The 19,486-nt window shown below is 31.2% G+C and overlaps 1 protein-coding gene across 1 annotated transcript; it reads right to left on the reverse strand.

Annotated features, from left to right (window-relative positions):
- Window positions 1-374: 374 nt before the first annotated feature.
- On the reverse strand, window positions 375-6,707 carry LOC100161688 (dual specificity tyrosine-phosphorylation-regulated kinase 2). Its single transcript, XM_003246961.4, has 2 exons — window positions 4,835-6,707; window positions 375-2,401 (listed from the first exon to the last, which is right to left on the reverse strand). Exons 1-2 carry the CDS (start codon window positions 5,888-5,890, stop codon window positions 1,712-1,714), a joined length of 1,746 nt encoding a protein of 581 aa, XP_003247009.1. The 5' UTR covers window positions 5,891-6,707; the 3' UTR covers window positions 375-1,711.
- Between the last annotated feature and the right edge of the window lie 12,779 nt (window positions 6,708-19,486).

Raw genomic sequence — 19,486 nt, forward strand, 5'->3', positions numbered from 1 at the left:
ATTTATCAATTGACAATTGTTATGTATTTTAACAATTTATACGTATGAATGTATGATACAAAATATGTACATTGAATCATATAATTTATGTTAGAATATTGTATAACAATAACAGGTATTTATTAGTAAGTTATAAATGCATATATATGCATATGTTATAAGACATACAAGAACAAAATACCTTCTTCAGTGTTATATTCTTAAATAATTAAGTGTTTTAATATTATGATGCAGAATAGGTACAGATCTGTATACTGCCTATATTCTATTGGGATACATTGAATCAATGCAAATAAATTTCAAATAAAAAAAAAGTCTAAATGTAATTATATTTATTTTGGTTGTTAAATAAAATGTTGAGACCGCAGTTGAACTTAAGATATTTTATCTATGTATTTATTTACATAAATATCAGTCGTTAGAAACGTAAAATATATTATCTTTACAATAATGGAAACAAAAAGCTTACGACAAAATTCTACATTGTTGCTTTTTAAAATTAAAATTATTTTAGTCTTAACTATAATGAACTTTAACTTTAATTGCCTATGTTATGTATTACCTTAACTATAATCGCTAATCAAAACCGATTAAGATTAAATTCTTAAAATCTGACTCTTTAATTTCCAATTTGAAATAATAATAAAAATTACAAACAAAAATTGTATTCTCTTTGTCTACTTCAACTTTGAGTTATCCAATAATTCGAATAGCAGACTCAAGATTTTATCACATGTCATGTAATATAATAGAGATTAAAATACATATTATATAGATTAAGTAAAAACATTGTTGTCATCATTTAAATAATGCCTACATTATGATAATTTGATATTATATCAATAAGTAACTACTCATTAATAATAAATAAATTAAAATGATAATTTAAACTTATCTTAATAGTCAATTTGAGTACAAGTTTTTTTTTTATTCAGCTCATTCAATATTATAAATCAAATGAAAATTCAAAATTGAACATCATTCATGGAGTAATCTGCTAAGAAACAATAATTAAAACTAATACAATAAAATATTCTAAAAATTTATAAAATAAAATAAAAAATGAACACACACGTTATTGCAAAAGTTGTACAGATTTTGTGAATGGAAATACATTTTATAACTATTTTTAATATTTATATGATAGACATTTGACATTTGATTAACATTTGGATCACAATTTATACATAATAATATTTTCTTGGTTTTTTTTTATAAAGTTTATCAGTTTACATTTTATATAAACAAAGAATGGTAAGAAAAGATAAAAATGTATGACATTTTAAACAATCATTTTTTTTTACGTAGGGTATATTTTTATAATACAACTTATAAATATAATCTAAGATTAAATACAATCAAGTATGTAATAGTCAATTTTTGTATCAAACCACAATTACAAGTTACAGAACTTATAATATAATTGGCTAAATTTCAAATTTGTACACACAAAAAAAATTAAACATTTCTCTAATATTACATATATTTGTCTGAGTTAAAAATTACTGGAGTATAAAAAAAAATCTTAAAATATAATTGAGACAAACATAACATTATGCCGACCTAGAGATCCTAAAATCGGTAAATACCTATTTTTCAACAAATAATTCACAAGGTTTAGATCTTTAATAAATCTACCTACTCATCTAAATTTAATCATCTTCATTCAGGAATTACAACCATAGTACAATATATTTTTAAAGGATAATTCTTACATAATACATGTAGATGTGATCTGGGGTAGTTTACCCGATATCTGAGAGTTCCTGGAATGCATGGGCAATGTTTGATGATGATTTGACTCGGATAATTTTACCCTTAAACTAGTAGGAGTGCTTTCTTGTGAATAATGTTGATGTTCAGCAGCTGGGGGACGAGGAAGTCTACGACGTAACCAACTGTGCCTTAGCGCCATAGCAGGTGTGATACGGCGCTCGGGGTCCCATTCTAAACACTGAGTAATAAAATCTAAGAACAGTGGATCATCACAGCCTTTGAGCGCTTTTGATAAGTCTTTAGATTCAGGTGGTCCTCGAGCTTTACCCTTCCGTGATATACTTCCTTTGAGAATGGTTGAGCCATCAGGTAATGTGGTCTGGGAGCAATACCTTGGATATCCTCTAGAGCTTATGAAATAATTAGCACGCTTTGAAGCATCTAAAAGCTTTTTAGGTGGCATTCCTAAAAGTTCAATAATACAAGCCAATTGATCAGTTTCATCTTCACCTGGAAATAATGGGAAACCGGTAAACAGTTCAACGAGAATGCAACCTAAGCTCCACATATCAATTGGAAGTCCATATTTTGCGCCCAGGATTACTTCAGGTGCTCGATAAAAGCGACTTTGGATGTAAGTGTACACCCTCTGATGTTCAAAACAGCTTGAACCGAAATCAATGACCTGAAAACAAATGTACGTTGTAATAATAATAAAAACAATAAATTATAAACCAATATAGACATTTATTAAAATAAAACAAATAGATATAGGTGGGTGCAATCAATAAAAACAAAATAATATATTCTATCTACATACCTAATTAAATTTTATAAAACAAAATAAATATTAGACATGAGTATAGGTATACTATACTATACATGTAGTATTAGTGTACACACTAAAATAATAATTTAATTTAATTTTTTCTGATTGCAATAATGATTACTACCTACCTATAATAATAGTTAACCGGTTATTAGTAAGCTAGGAAAGATAAATTTGTTATTTACATCTATCTCACACTCATGGCAGAATAAAATTATGATCAGCACTTACAGAGCTGTCATCTCTGGCTGAACTAAGTAATAAGAACCTTATGTTTATTTGAAATTTAAAATTGATTATTTAAAGTTTTCTTTTTTTTTTTCATGTAATAGGTAATTTCTTATTCATAAAATATAATTATTTATAAACAGTTACACATTTTTCTTTCAAAATAAAACTAGAGATAAAACAAATATCTCAGCACACAATGTTACTTAATTTTCTACTGTGTGCATAAAATAAGTAACAAATTTACTTTAATGGTATTTAATTATGATAAAAATGTTTAAGTGCCCACTAGTACAAGGAACACACTAGAAATTAGTAGTTATAAATAAATGTAATTATCTAAGATCAATAGAATTAATTATACTCAATAAGTCGGCTATATGAAAATATTTGTGTTTTGTTAAACTGATAATTTAAATATGCTTTATACATTGTTAGTACCTAAGAGACCTACAAAATACTTTTTAATAGTAAAAATAAATAGTATTTAATAGTTTTAAAAAAAACTTTGGAGGTTTTTCTATTTGTTTTTTGCTCTATGACATATTATGTCTCATATTATGCGCAATATATCAAATTTATATTCAGTAGAACCAATTTTGTGTTTTTAGATTTAATATTTTAGTGAATAAGCAATCAAAATTAAAGTTCTTAACCTTAGCTGTGTTTGAATATTGGCTTTTTTTATGATAAGTGTACCTAATTATAAATAATAATATTTTATATCCTCAAAACTTGCATAAAAATTGAAATTTCAAATGAAATATTGTAAAAAAAATCCAGCGTATTAACTTAAATAATGTTCTTAACTTTAAGCTACTTAAGTTTGATAATGGGGGAATTTTGTCTAATATTAAAGCTAAGAACACAAGATTAGTTCTGATGAATGCAAATTACTTTATTTGCACTTTGGTCAGAGAGAGAGAACAAATACTACTCAATGGTAGCATACTAATGTTTAACATTCTCTTTTAAGGGAAAAAGACATTGATTCGTTTAATATCAAATACCTACTTTAATATAAAAAAAATATATTTTAAAAGTAGATAGTAAATAATATAAAATTTATTTTATTGGCTTACTAAAATTTATTAGGTAAACCAAAATAATATATAGAATTACCTATTATTTTTTAAATTTAAATCATATTATCTTCAAAAATGTTGAAAATTGTAAATATAGTGTACCTACTGCAAAAGCTTGTTAAAATAAATATACCTATACCTATTTATACAAAAAGAGTAACTTTAAGTTTAGAAACATAGGTAGGTACAAGTAAGTAGGTATAGGTACCAATATAATTTATGAATCAAGTTAAAATTGTAAATAATATTAGTAGGTACCTACCACAGTTAAATAAAATTATTAGTTACAAAAATATATTTGTTTTATTTATTGCCTAAAAGTTTGAGATGTGCTTTTATTTATACTTGTAGTGAGTATTAAAAATAAATACATAATATACTCATGAATAATTAGCATTACTGAATATGATTATAGACTATAGTATAATGATAAAAAGAATGTATATGACTCATAGTTTATAAATAAATAAGCCAAAGGACAGTGAGTAGTACTAGTACATAATGTTGAATTTCCATGATTATATAACTTAAATCAAAATTCTGTAAGTGATTCATTTATTTCATATAAATGTTTTTAAATATCAAATTAAAATCATAATAATAATAGCTTTTATTACCAAATACAACTAAATCTAAAACTGCAATTGGAAAACACAATATGTACCTACCTATCTAAATACTTTTTAGGTTTTTTTTTTTTTAATTTTAAGAAATGTTGAATGTGCATAGATGGGTAGTATACTAATAGTTAGCATTTACTGAGGGATCTACTAACTAGGTACGTGTAATTCTAAAACTGACAAATAAATTGTTTTGATTGAAATTAGATGGTCATTGGAAGATAATGGCACAAAATAGGTACTTTACCTAATACCAATCAATCATTATAAGACACAATAAGAAATACATTATGGAAAAATAATAATTAATATTTTTAAATGTACCTATTAACACTTAATATGTATTTAGTATTTACCTTGATCCCACTACGGCCATGCTGTTTCAAGAGAACATTTTCTGGTTTCATATCACAGTGAATTATTTTGCTACGGTATAAAGCATCAAGGCATACTAGTAGTGAATGGCTAAATTTTCTCACTAATTGAAGACTGAACCCTTGGTATTTATTTTTCTTGATTAGTTCATACAAATTGATGGATAAAAGTTCAAAAGTAATGCACATATGTTTTCTGAATGTAAAACTATCAAACATATGAATAATATTCATTAAATTGTGAATATCTTGTTTGCGCAAATGTTCTAATATTCTGATTTCTTCTTGGGCTTGCCGATAAAACCGTTTCTCGTTTCTGACAATCTTGAGTGCAACATGTTCGTTCAGCTTGTGGTCGTATGCTTTGACTACTTGACCAAAACTGCCCTTGCCAATTACTTTGAGCAACTCATAACGATAACCAACATGGTCATGGGGGACAAAAACATAGCCACCTTGATCATTGTCAAATAGCGATTGTGTTCCATTGAAAGGTCGTTGCTTCTTGTCTGCTTCAATGCCAAAAAAATATATCTCTGGGAAACCAAATATCTCGATTTTTTCAAATTTGCTCAAGCTACTGCTGTACTTACTACAAACATAGTCAGGTGTAAAGCCTTTCTTTTTTGGTTTGTTCAGTGACGTGACCTTTGCATTTGGTGAGCCGCTCAAATCGTCATGCTTTATGATTGGCTGAAGACAAGAGGTGGCCGATTTTCCGATGCCATACAGGGCGTCCTTGTTTTCCACGTACAAATCTATGTTGCTAGTCGCCTTGTCAACGATTATGTCGAGGTTTGACGGTTTGGAGCATTTTTTTGACAGTTTGTTGACGGTGGCTGCGTTGGATTTCTCCAGAATTTGAGAGTACTTGAGTAACGACGGCAGGTGATCGCTGTCCGACTGCGATATGCACGAGTCATTGGACGTGCTCGACGTGCCGTTGTTGTTGGACAACAGTATGTGCGGCCGGTTCCGAGACAAAGGCATCTCTTTAATTGTCGATACGGGATTAATGGTGGTGACCGTGATACTCATAGCTATTCGGGAGTCACGTAGTACCTGAAGACACGCATTTAGGCGATCCTGCAGCTAGTCGATGGCATAGTTTCCGTCTCGGCTCCGTTTCCCGTCCGCATCGTCGCAGTGGTGGTCTCGCACAAAGTATACTTCCAGATATTATTATGTACGATATACATATAAGGTACACGAATTACTTACGTATACACGGTAACGTATACGTAAGCGTAATATTATAAACGTGTATTGATGAGCGAGACCCGTTCCGTAAAGCGTAACGGGGAAAGAAATAGGAAATAGAAGAAAAAAAATTTATAAATTACTAAATTAAAACTTTCGAAGACGAATCGTTGGTATGGAAAGCGCACTTGTTGTCTGACTGCGACGACGACTCGACTTGGGCGCTCGTCGTCCACTGACCGAATGCGGTGATGTATAGACGGCGACGGGCTCCGACTTGTCACGGGACCGATAATATTATTTCGAAGTCCGCGCGGATCGGAAGTGAGACTATTGACTGTTCATTGTTTCGGGAGACGGAAGAGAGCCGAAGTCTGAGAGAACACGGCCGAATGTGTTTGGCGGAAATTACTATCGTTGTCGTCGCCGCGCGGTGTGATCTGCGGCCGTGCAGTGAACGGCACACGAACAAGACGACGGAGGAATAATAATAATAATAATAATAATAAAAACTAAAATAAAAAAAAAAAGGAAAAAAAAAATAATAGTGTTAACAATAATAATTGTTCTTCGGTGCAATACACTCGGAGTCGGAGCTCGGCGGCGACAGCAGTCGTGGTGGTGGTAGTGAACCCACTTCAACAGTGCGGCACCGACACCGTTGTCACGGTCGCGCGCACGGTAATATTCGGTCGGTCGGTCGGTCGTCGTCGTCGTCAGCGGCGGCGGCGGCGGCGTCCTCTCCGCCGCCGAACCATCGGTCGTGTTGCGGTGGCGGGGCGGAGGGCACAATCCTCTCTCGTAGGTCCGACCTATGGAACCGCGGGGTGGGAGGGAGGCGGTACACGGACGCAACAAACGCCGAGCGAGTTGCGGCTGCGGCGGCGGCCCGTTCGATCCCTTAACGACGGGGGACGGGCGGCACATCCCTCGCCACCGCGCACATGTGCGTGTGTGGCATTTCCTCGTAAGCCGCCGAAAGGGCCGATGCCGACGCTTTGTGCGTCTTACATTGCGCTGTCCGTGGCGCGCGTCAGGTCCCGAGTTCCTTGGAAACGCGGCGGCGGCTGACGGGTTTATTTATTTATTATTACGGTCCGAAAACGAATTCGTTTCGCCAGATGACCGACGGCGGCGGCGGCGGCGATAATATTGTTATAGATAAACGATAACGATCTCGTCCCATATGATATTATACGATTATCGTTTTCGAGAACATAAATAATTATTATTTTATTTATATTTTATAATAATATTATATTTCATTACAGGCATCATCCCGTAAAGATATCGCAGCGCAATAATAGTAATATAATATTATTACTATTATTATTTGGAGAAGAGGGCCGCCGCCGCCGGTCGACGTCATCGTGTCACCGCTGCCTCGAGGAGACAAAGACCCGCCGACGACACGAGTGTGTGTTCCCTTTCTACGGGCACTCGAATAAAATAGGGACTGCGGCGCGGCAGCGGAGGTGGCGGCGGAGGAGGCAGCGGCGGCGACGGCTGCGTCTGCGGCGGCGGGTGGCAGCTGATGGCTGACGGGTGATTGTGCGTAACCTATTTAATATATTATTATTATTTTTTTTTTTTTTTATAGGATGAAAAAAGACGTCGTACCGCGTACGGCCCGTCGTTTTAGTTCTACGACTACCGCCGCCCCCACCGCCACTCGCGACGGTATCCCGCTTCTGGTCGTCGCAAGACGTCCGGTCAACGACTATGAAATAATACGCGGGGTCGCTCGCCTGCGGCAGCGGTGGTTATTTTTTTTACAATTATATTATAATACGTATATATATGTATATAATTTTTTTTCGTTTCCCCTCGTGCCGCCGTCCGATCGATACGATTTTTATCCGATTGTTTTCCTTCTACCCGTTTTTTTCCTACACTGGCATACATATATATTCATATAAATAATATTATTATATAGGTATACACAAATAATACAATGTTCTCGCGTGCTTATAACTTCGCGTTTTTCAGTCGGTATCGCATATTATTAATATTATTATATACGTAATAATATATTTAATATAGACGCCTTCTACTTCCTCCCCTTGACCACGTCCTGCTCTACGTCATGTATAGGGCACCGCAGTCGTATAATATTCGCACGCCACGCGCGTCGGCGGTGGTCCGCGGAGTGGTAATCGGGAAATTATATTTGAACAATGTACTATGAATTATATAATGTACTCTATATGTCTTTATCGTCGTCGTCGTCGCATTACACTACACAAACAATAACAACAACAAAATGCGTAAATTATTATAATATTTAATATTATTATAAGTTTATTATCCAGAGCCGCAAAGGAATAATTTATTATAATATTATAGTGGTGGTGGTTGTAGGCCGTCGTCACTGCAGGTCGCGGGCATTAATATTATATTTTTCACTCCGACGACGATGACACGCGCACTTTACTTTTTTTTTATAATACCCGTCGTATTATCGTAATGAAAATTGTAACACTTAAATATTTAATGACATTTTAACATATCATAACATTTATTCACACAATATATTACATAACTATTATAAATATATAATAATGGATACGTTCTACATTACAATACAACTATAATATTATAAGAACCAATATCGACCGACGTATAGGTAAAACAATAATATGTGTTAATGCACGCCGGGATAGATGATAATAATAACACCATAGTAATAAAGGCCAGCGATGAGCGAATAGGTATGTAGACGGGTAGTATTGGTATTACCTAGTTTATTGTGTGTAATACTACTCCGTGCACACATTGCGTACATCGTGCGGTAACCCGTGTATGGCGCGCACACACTCGCACACACCGTGTGCGTTCGGTCGATAAACTCGATTTATCGTAATAATAATAATAATAATATCGTCTATTCGACGTACACAATAATAATATTATTATATACAAACGCGTACTACATAGGATATAATAATATCTAAAAACGCGTGTGTCGAGGAATATCTCTCGATCGTCCGAGGATTTTGCGAGCTTATGAAGCTTACGATATAATAATATTGTACAACGCGCGCGTTTTTCCGTTCTACGACCGCCGTCCGCTTTTATTATTGTTATTGTCGCCGCCGTCGTCTTCCTCTTCATGTTTGAATGCCCAAGAATGCGGGACACTTGTTATTTAATTATTTATTATTATTTCCCATCCGTTCGCATTATATTGTACACGGAGTCCGACGTTTTATTCTTTTTCACGAGGACCGCCGACGTCGCTGAAGGGTGTAGTCAAGATTTTTGACATTTTGAGGTCCAGGGGCCAAAGTTTTAAATAGGGGCTCCTGTACGAAAAAAAATAACAATGTATATATTATTTAATATTAGGTACCTGTTGGCTGTTATAACAAATATGTATAGGTATTAGTATTAGGTGTACATAACAATAAACAATGAATAATGTATCGCTTTATTTATAAATTATAATTTACAAAATTTTTTCCTCGATAATTGATCATCGACTTTTTTTAGGTGATTTTTTGCAGTGTGTATAACAAAAAAGTAATGGACAAATCTGAGGCCCCTATTATAAATTCCAGCTATCGAGGCCCGGGGGCCATGCCCCCCCCCCTGGTCCTCCCCTCAATCCGGGCTTGGGTGTAGTATAATCTATCGTAGTGTAGTTACTAGTGTACATAATATTATGATATTATAATAGTATATAATATATAGACCATGCGAGACGGACAATCACACACGCACATGCCACACACAACTATATAATAAGGACACACCCTCCGCATATTGTTTCTGTTATTGTATAAAATAGAGAAGACAATAAAGGATATTTTATTTATTTTAATTTTTTTCATGTTACATTTAGTATCATTGTTAGCGCCCCCCACTGATCCTCTCATCCCGTATAACGATGCTGCACCTCTTAGCTTTACACAATAATAGATACACCTAGGACCGGTAATTATTATCATTTCTTTTTCTATGTCTTTTAATATAATTAATACAATAATAATATTATAGAACTCTAATTTCTCGTCGTATAATAATTAGATAGGTAGGTTGACACGCCATGCATTATAATATTATTGTATATGTGAGTCTGACCAGTGACGCGTGTATCGACGATGTACGTCAGATATTATATTATATTATTGTTATGTGCACATGTTTGTACGCGACCGTATCATTATTACATTACAATTATGTGTTTGATGAGTGTTCAGGTGTTACATAATAATATAATATCGCGACTGTACAATTTATTATTATATTTTATATGATGTATCGTTTTCCCTGTACAGCAATTGTCGACCGATCGCTATGCAAAAATCAAAACCCGCGTCAAAATATAGGCGCAATAGCCTTTGTGGCCTGTGGGTGGTTTTGGTTTAAAATAATAATACAAAATAAAAAGAGGGCGAGTATTCTAAAATATGAATTATATCCCGAAGTGCCTTCACTGGTTGGTTCTTTCCTCAAGCCACTCAAGTCACCACATTATATTATAGAAAGAACATCACTAAATAATGATTATTATACTATTTCATATTGTATAGATTGTATAATTTCTAAATAAAAAAAAAAATGAATTATATCGGCGCAGTCCAAAAGAGCAGAGCATCTAGGTACTTATCTCTATATATCTGAATTAATATCGTACTTCGAAAGCTCAACAATTATTTTCATAACACGTGTGAGCTGAATTGAATGCATTTCATGCACACAGTCAACAAATTATATTACTGATTCGATATTTCGATAGTAACATCCAAGCTCGGATTAAGACATTTTGAGGCCCAGGGGCCAAAGTTTTAAATGAGGCCCTTGTACGAAAAAAAAATATTAATGTATATAATGTGTTCGTAATGACGTCATATAAAAGTATACCAAAAATGATAAAGAAATAGCCTTTAAAGACTGTCTAACTTTTTTATTTTTTAAGTTTTGGGCAAACTTTTTTTATCAAAATCATACATATCACGCATTTGTTTATGTATTTTCAAAAGTTTTTAACATTTTTATGTATTTTTTTTTTTTAATTTAAAGCTATTGATTTTCCTATCAACTATCCAAAATACGCAATTGAACTAGAAATGCACTAATTATTTTTATTAAATTAAAAAAGTAGAAAAAAGTTGGCAACAATTAGCATTTTTTAAAAGAAATCGTGTATTATTCCAAATAATTTATTACTTGGTATGGGTTTTTTTTTTTTTGTATTATTCTGCTGAATTATACTGAATAACACATTAATATTCCTAGAATACCTAGAAAGTTTGGTTTTCATAATATATTCCTGTTACAATCTTAGTTTTCCTAGGATTGAGTCGGATAATTGGTCGTCATTCGCTTAATTTTATACTATTCGGTAAATTTTAGTTAAAATACAAAAAACAAAAACTCACAGTTAATAATAAATTATTTGGAATAATGTACAATTTCCTTTTAAAAATACTAATTTTTTCCAACTTTTTTTTTCTTTTTTTAAATTTAATAAAAATAATTAGCACATTTCTGGTTTAATTGCGTATGTCGGTTGATAGGACAATTAAATAGCTTTAAAATAAAAATAAAATTACGTCAAAATGTTGAAAAGTTTTGAAGATAAATAAACAAATGCGTGATACGCATGGTTTTGATAAAAATAAGTTAATTGCTCATAACTAAAAAAATAAAAAGTTAGATTCAATCTTTAAAGGGTATTTCTTCATCATTTTTGGTATACTTTCATATGACGTTAGCCGGTCACTTCACCCTGGAACACATTGTTTATTATTTAATATTTTTTTTTTCGTACAAGGGCCTCATTTAAAACATATTAGGTATATAGGCACATAGCAATAAATAATGAATAATGTATTAATGTATCACTTTATTTATAAATCATAATTTACAAGCTTTTTTTCTTGCTAAATAATCATCGATTTTTTTTTTAGCTGATTTATTTAGTGTTACATAGCCTATTGCCTATAACAAAAAAAGTAATGGACAAATTAGAGGCCCTTAAGTAAATCTAACTTTCGAGTCCCGGGGACCATGGCCCCCTGCCCCCCCCCCTTAATCCGGGCTTGGTAACATCATATTAAACAAAAAAAGAATACTATTTTATTTTATTAAACAAATTATTTATATTTTGCCGATTTGCCTGGCCATAGGTAATAATTATTAAGTTCAAATACGTATCCTTGAAATGGGTAGAACCGTAATTCGCAGAGGCTGAAGACGGATTTTTAGTATAGTTGGTTGACAAGTCAAGATCATAATCAAAGCTCGTCATTTTCAGGAATTTGTGCTCTTTGAATTATTATCATGAAAATATCATAAAATCGTTTGGGTATGATATTTCGATAAAGTGTTCAAATACCAAATAGTGTGCTGCTCTTTCAAGGGTATTACATATTATACATACTTTCAACTTTGTCAATAATTAAAACTCCGCAATATAGTTGATATATAGTAATATATACCCACATAATTTATTGCACTACACAGGAGGTGAGTTGTTCTATGTGTACACATTTCACCCGCGCGTCAATACATTGTATATTAGTTATATACTTCCTATAAAGGTAATAAAAACATGTAATGCGTAGATATGTCTGTTTCCGTATACACAAGGTGTAATCGAATGACCTGACAAATAAAATAACTTTTGTTCTATATTTTTAACACTTTTTTTAATATATTATTATCTACGGACGCCAGCACTTTAATTACAGTATATACAAGTGCAGTTCGTTTTTTATTTTTCAATACCGAACATAATACATTTTAAATTGAATTAAATTTTGTTTTGATAAAATTCAAAATAGCCAATTATTAAATCTAATTTTTAGAAAAATGTCGATGATATAAATTTATATTTAAGTCAAGAAGGTAGTTTATTTTTGACAGTTTTAAAACATCGATATTTTTTGGGGGGAAATCATTATATGAAACACAATAACTTTTTTCAAAATATTTTTTTTGGAGAATTTTTGACATAAATACTTATTATTCTTAAATCATATAATATTATCCATAGAATTTTCAAAATTTTTTCATACTTTTAACTAAGATCAACTTTTTATTTTTCATCTGTCAGGTGTTTCTGTTAAATCCGGACAAAGATAACTATCGTATTAGAATACAATTTCGTTATGTCCCATTTATTATTTAGCGAAGAGGCATTACCGATTGTAAGCTGACAATGAACATTTAAACATTATAATATTTTATAATATTACCTATGTCATAACATTATTACGTGTGTTGAGAAGGGCTGAAGTTTTCTAGTATTTTCATATCTGTCTAGAAAATATATGAGCACAGATCTATATAGACTATAAATAATACGTTCCATTACTATAGGAAATGATTATTAAAATTGTACTTTGCAATTTTTTAATGTAGCAAAGTTGAAAGAGTTTGGACAAATAAAAACACATTTGGAAAATGGTCTGTATAAAAATAATAATAATATCACTATGGCAGGCCGCACTGCCGTAGGGATGATATGACTAAACCACCGCCGATGATAAAACCACGCTGTGTATATTATACCTACTCAAGCTGAGTGATTCAACGCGTGTTTGTAATGAACTTAAGTTGTTCGACGCAATTTGTGAAGAGATTAACGTACGCTTCTACAAAGTATTTTTATTACGACGTCATAAACAACCTCGTATAGATGACGGAGAAAGATTCATTTTTCATATTTCTATTTAATTAATTTTTACAAAATATCATTTTTTAATTATTATAAAATGTTTTATTTCATTTAGATATTATCATTTATATTTTATCAAACCTATTTTTTTTTTATAAAATATTTTTATTCCAAACAACGAACATGAAATACTTGTCTATAGAGCATATTATATTTTAGTGCTTATTTTTGTTTTCTAAGAACTTAAGTGCGTACATATTTTGAGATTTTCAAGTAGATTTTTAAAAGTCCTCAGCCCTTTGTTGAGTAATAATCGATAAAACGTTTGATTTTTTTATACGCTATATATGCATGTAATTGTGATGTTATACAGATTTCCGACGGGGGGAAAAAAATATGCAAATAGTATAGTCAATAATATAAATAAAATGAACAAATAGACTACACTATAAGAAGCATGTATGATATAACCATAGTTGCATAACTTCAAAATTACCGGGCCGGGAGTGAAATTTTCAACGGTCCCCCACCATAATCCAGGTCCGGGGCGTGATTTCGGTGGTGTGTGGATATGGAGGATAGATATGGAGACCCTCATGGCCTTTTTTTTTACAAATCATGAATTTTAATTCGTCTATTGTAGAAAATGCACATAAAAACAAAAGTCAAATTGATAATGACATTTTTTTTCTATCACCTACCACCCTAATCCTAATGAAATATTTTCACAAAATATTTATTATATCACCTTTTAATTTTTATACATGATAAAATTTTGACTTATTTTGAGTTATTTATAAACATTTTCAACTTATAATTTTTTTATATTCTATAAGTAAATGTCGAAATACTTGAAAATTGAATTCAAGGTTCCCCATAAGTTGTTATGATATAGCAGTTGAATAATATTAAAGATCCATAAGCAGATTTTTTTTATAAGTATATACCTACAGTTGAAGTTTTTACAACATTTATTAAAATCTCGAAAATTTGAAAATTATCAAAGTTTATTTAATTTTATTTAAGGTAGTTTAATACAATTCAAAAGCCTTAAGTAAGTATATTATATCTAATTTTTGTAGCAATAATATGTTACAACGTAATGAGATAAGAATTTTGGTTTCGATGACAATTATTATTAAAATTATATCAAATTTTTGAAAATGGTTTTGGAGGCCTGAAACTTAATATTAATTGTCATTGCTATTTCAGCCCATAAGGGAAATTTATGCTAAAAGTTTTAAAAGCAAACTAAGTGCCTTTAAACAATCATTACGAGAAGACCATCGAGTAAGAACACAATCGTGGTTTGTGTGAAACAATCACAGAACTCGTGAATTTTAGCTCGACTTTTAATACTAATTGAAAAATATGAATAAATAAGGCATTTAAGTTTTTTGTAAAAATATTGAGTTTTATAATTTATTTATATTTTTAATGGAGTCATTAATAATTACAAGATTTAAATTCTAAACCCATATTGTTTCACCGTATAGTACCATACTCATGAACATTACGTTGATAATATAAAATTAACATTCATGCGGGCTACTATATATATAGGTATTGTAATAATAATGATATTTATAAGAATTTTGAATTATTAAAAAAAAAAATGTACAGCTTAATAGTGGAAAAAAATTGAATAGAAACAAATATTTTTTATTAATAATAAAAAGAAAAACATTTTTATTACTTCAGGCTACTATGGAAACTGGCCCAGGTGTGACCGAACTATGATCCCTCTTAGTTACGTCTCTGTATACATATAAGGAGGTTTTTTTTTTGGAGGGCTGGTCACAAAGGGACATTTGCCTCCCCAGAAAAAATATTGAGAGGGGAAACTTACCATTTTAAATGGGTCAGTAAATTGTGATTTATTTTTCCCCCCTCCCCCAACAATTAGAGCCAGGTGCTGCCTATATGACTGGATATATAACAATAATCATTAGTGAATAATAAGAGTCAACATTAAAAACTAAGTACCTACAAGCTTACTACCGACTATATAATATATGTCGGCTTACATTTAAAAAAAAATTCTGTTTTATGTTATTTACAATTAAAATGTTACACAATTTTTGCATCGTTATTTAGAATTAAAATGTTATTCATCGTTATTCAGAATTAAAACGTTACACAAGTTTTGCGTTTATTGTTATTTAGAATTAAAACGTTACACAAGTTTTGCGTTTATTGTTATTTAATATAGTGTTAATATACCTATTTAATTTAAATATAATATCTAATGAGGGTAGGTAATAGCCCGGATACGGAATATAATATATAATCAATTCTTAGATTCTATAAATTACATTTTGCGTTATGTTTTGTTTAATGATACATAATATATTTTGTTTTGCGTTATTTTATATTTAATTATTTTTTACTATTGCTTTCTATTATAATAACGTTTCCAAATTTCAATCGATTTTTATCAAATATAATCATAACGTTATCATAACGTTTGCATATAATCGAACATAATTATTCATTCAACGTCCCCAGGCATCCATCAACAATATGTCAATATATTATGTCCGATAGTTTGGAGTGTTTGGATTTGGACCTGTACGCTGTTGGTTGAGATTTGAGACTTATAGGATTCGAGGTAAACCCTCAACGGTACAAACGCGAAAATAAAGCGGCTTTCAGCTTTGGCACAGTGTCACAGCTTACAAGTGCTGAAGTACCTATACTTACAATTTATATACAACTTACAATAGTAACAATGCTAATAATCAGTAATCACGTGAATTCGGTCGGCATTGTATTTTTATATTATATTTTTGTATTATTGTATTGTTTTATTTATCGATGTATACAACATTGAATTGATATTGTCCCGTTCGGTCGCGATGATATTGTCATAATAATCTCTGCTATAATCTACATAGGTATTATACCTATAATTATATTACATATTATAATAAATAATAATATACCCGCGCAGACTCGCCAGTCGCGGTCATTTCATTAACTCAAACGATTTCGTTTAATAGACGTCGTCGTGGTCGATATTAATCCATTATTATATTGTTCACTCGTACCTACCTACCTATATAATAAAATAATATATTTTACTACGGTAATACTATAGTTATGCATATCATATATATGATATATCTATGCGGCCAACGTTCAGTATTTATTATTATATACCTATGTCCTATATACCTGCCGGCCGTACACTTCGCGGATATATAGTATATTAAGTACCTACATATATATACCAGATACCTATATATACACGAGGTATAGGTTAATAACATGTATACGCGCATTAGTGAACCGATGTGTATAATAATTAATTATCGCGCGTATAATTTCCGAATTAGATTTAAACCGTCGCGCGTTGATGGTAATTTAATATAGTGCTCAGATCGTGGGACCGAAAACGCTTTCCTCCGTCACCAGCTGTACATTACAATACATTCATTCAATGTTTGGAAAGAACGGGGGCGTTCGCGTTCATATTTTCCAAGCGACAATAGCGTCTCACTTGTATCAAAATCAAATAGAACGTGGACGAAATTCATGTTTTTATAAGGAACGCGAACGATTTTTAGGTCGTTCAAATTAAATTTATTTTTAATATTATCATGATTTGTAACAATGGTTGGTGGTTCTCAACCATTTGAGGTCTACATGTCACTTTTCATAGGCACTAGATATAAATTGTATGAGGCCACACCACCCTCACCACTAAGATTGAGAAATGTTTGATATAGGATATATTATATATATTATATAATATTTATGATATGATATTAAATGTTTACGTCTCCCCTGAGAAGTTGTCACGCCTCCCAAGGGGGACACACTCCCCCCCATTTATTGAGAGCCATTGATTCATAAAGATATTGTATCTACATTTCATCTTCATGGTGATAATCAAATAATTTAGAGTTAATCCTTATGTTTTATTCTAATTATAATAAGAAAAATATTTATATTTATATTATTGGTAATAGTATTACATGTATTGATAACTCTAGAAAGATGACAATTTTAACTATACAATTTAAATTTCAAAATATAAACTTTTGTGATATCACTAGAATATATTAGAGAAACTGTGCACTGCTTTCCTCGAACCTGTATATCAGATATTTCTATAATTTTCATGATGTTTATGTATCTTTTAATTCGGCCGAAGTTCCTCCAGTGAGGTAATTATTCATTTAAAATCTTATTTTTTTTTCATTATATAGTATATACCTATCACATTTCAAAGTATTCTGATGTATAGGTACACCTAAAATAGTTAAATCTATATTCTATACAGAATGTGACATTGTACAATAAAACATATTAAATTAATAAATAAAATAAAATTTGGTTTTGATTTTGATCTATTTGATACTTCAGGGATTATATTCGATTTAGATAAACTTTATTTTTTATTATAATCATTAAGTACATAAATAAAAAAACACATTTTTAGTTTTTTTTTAAAAGAATTATTTATACCTTCTGTCCTTCTCAAGTTTGTATTTAAAGATATATAGAATAATAATTTTAATGAACAACGAGATGAACGTGTTCCTTTATAAAAAAAAAAAATGCGAACCTGAACGTGAACGACTTTGACGCATTGGACGTGAACGTGAACGAATTAAATTATCAAGTGAACTTTCCGAACACTATATTATTATGAATATCTGTATCATATTATTATATTATATTATATTATTATGTCATATACACCACAGTCGATAAACGAAATTATTTTAACTTATCAACAGGCAGTGGCGTAACTTGGAGTATTTTGTTTTTTGTTGATAGGGAAGAATATTTTTACTTATTGTGTCTAAAAATAAAGATGTCGAGGAGGAGACACATACATATTTCTACCCCTAAAATAATTTAACAATAATAAATCCATAGGTACCTCTAACCATTATAAAGCAGTCAAAAGTTGCAGAAATGTAAAATGTGTGAAAATATATCAAGTAAGTATAGGCAGGTACTATTCATATTATAACGAGGAAAAATTTATGTATACGGTGTTCGCTTTCCCTATTTTAATATAAATAATTTAATGAAAAGTTAGAAATTAGAAATTACATATAAGGCACATGATGTGTGTAGGTACAAATAGGTAGAGAAAAATAATATTCATGCTCAAGCAATTTGCTTTAATACAAATTAAGACGTGTTGTCGTGTTGTAATATTCAATGAATTAGACTCGTTAGAGCTTAAAACAAGAGGGGAAAAACTTTGAAATTGGTTGAAACTAACCTCTATACGGATAGTGACTATAAGTGGCCACAGGTAGAATTCATGAATTTCTGAAGAATTCTTATATGAAGTCATCAACAATAGCATCTAATGTAAAGTATTTTTAATATATTTTGATTGTATTGTATACCTACCTACATTTCAAAAGTATTTTTAACAAGTTTGGCGAGTTGTCAGTTAATCCGTCGATTGCCTAGTCGCAATCGACGAATTTCCGTGATGCGCATAATATAATATAACGGAGTATATATTATATGTTTTAGCATTGACCGGGACTTTTTTCCTCGCGTTCTCCAGAGCGGATCATCAGCGATGTAAATGCAGTGTATACACAGGTATACTTACTACTTATATAGTTATAGGTACCTATAAATTATAATAGTTTCTGGAATCGATGACAATGCCGACGCCGACGAGTAATGCGTACCTGCCTATTTATCGTTTTTTTTTACACCTACAAAAGTATTTTCAAGCGATGTTTGCACGTACAATTTATAGATAATATTATTATGTCTATATTATTATAATATTATATAGTATTAAATCGATATAGCAAGTGGTG

Source organism: Acyrthosiphon pisum, chromosome X, assembly GCF_005508785.2.
Source record: "Acyrthosiphon pisum isolate AL4f chromosome X, pea_aphid_22Mar2018_4r6ur, whole genome shotgun sequence".
Taxonomy (NCBI): domain Eukaryota; kingdom Metazoa; phylum Arthropoda; class Insecta; order Hemiptera; family Aphididae; genus Acyrthosiphon; species Acyrthosiphon pisum.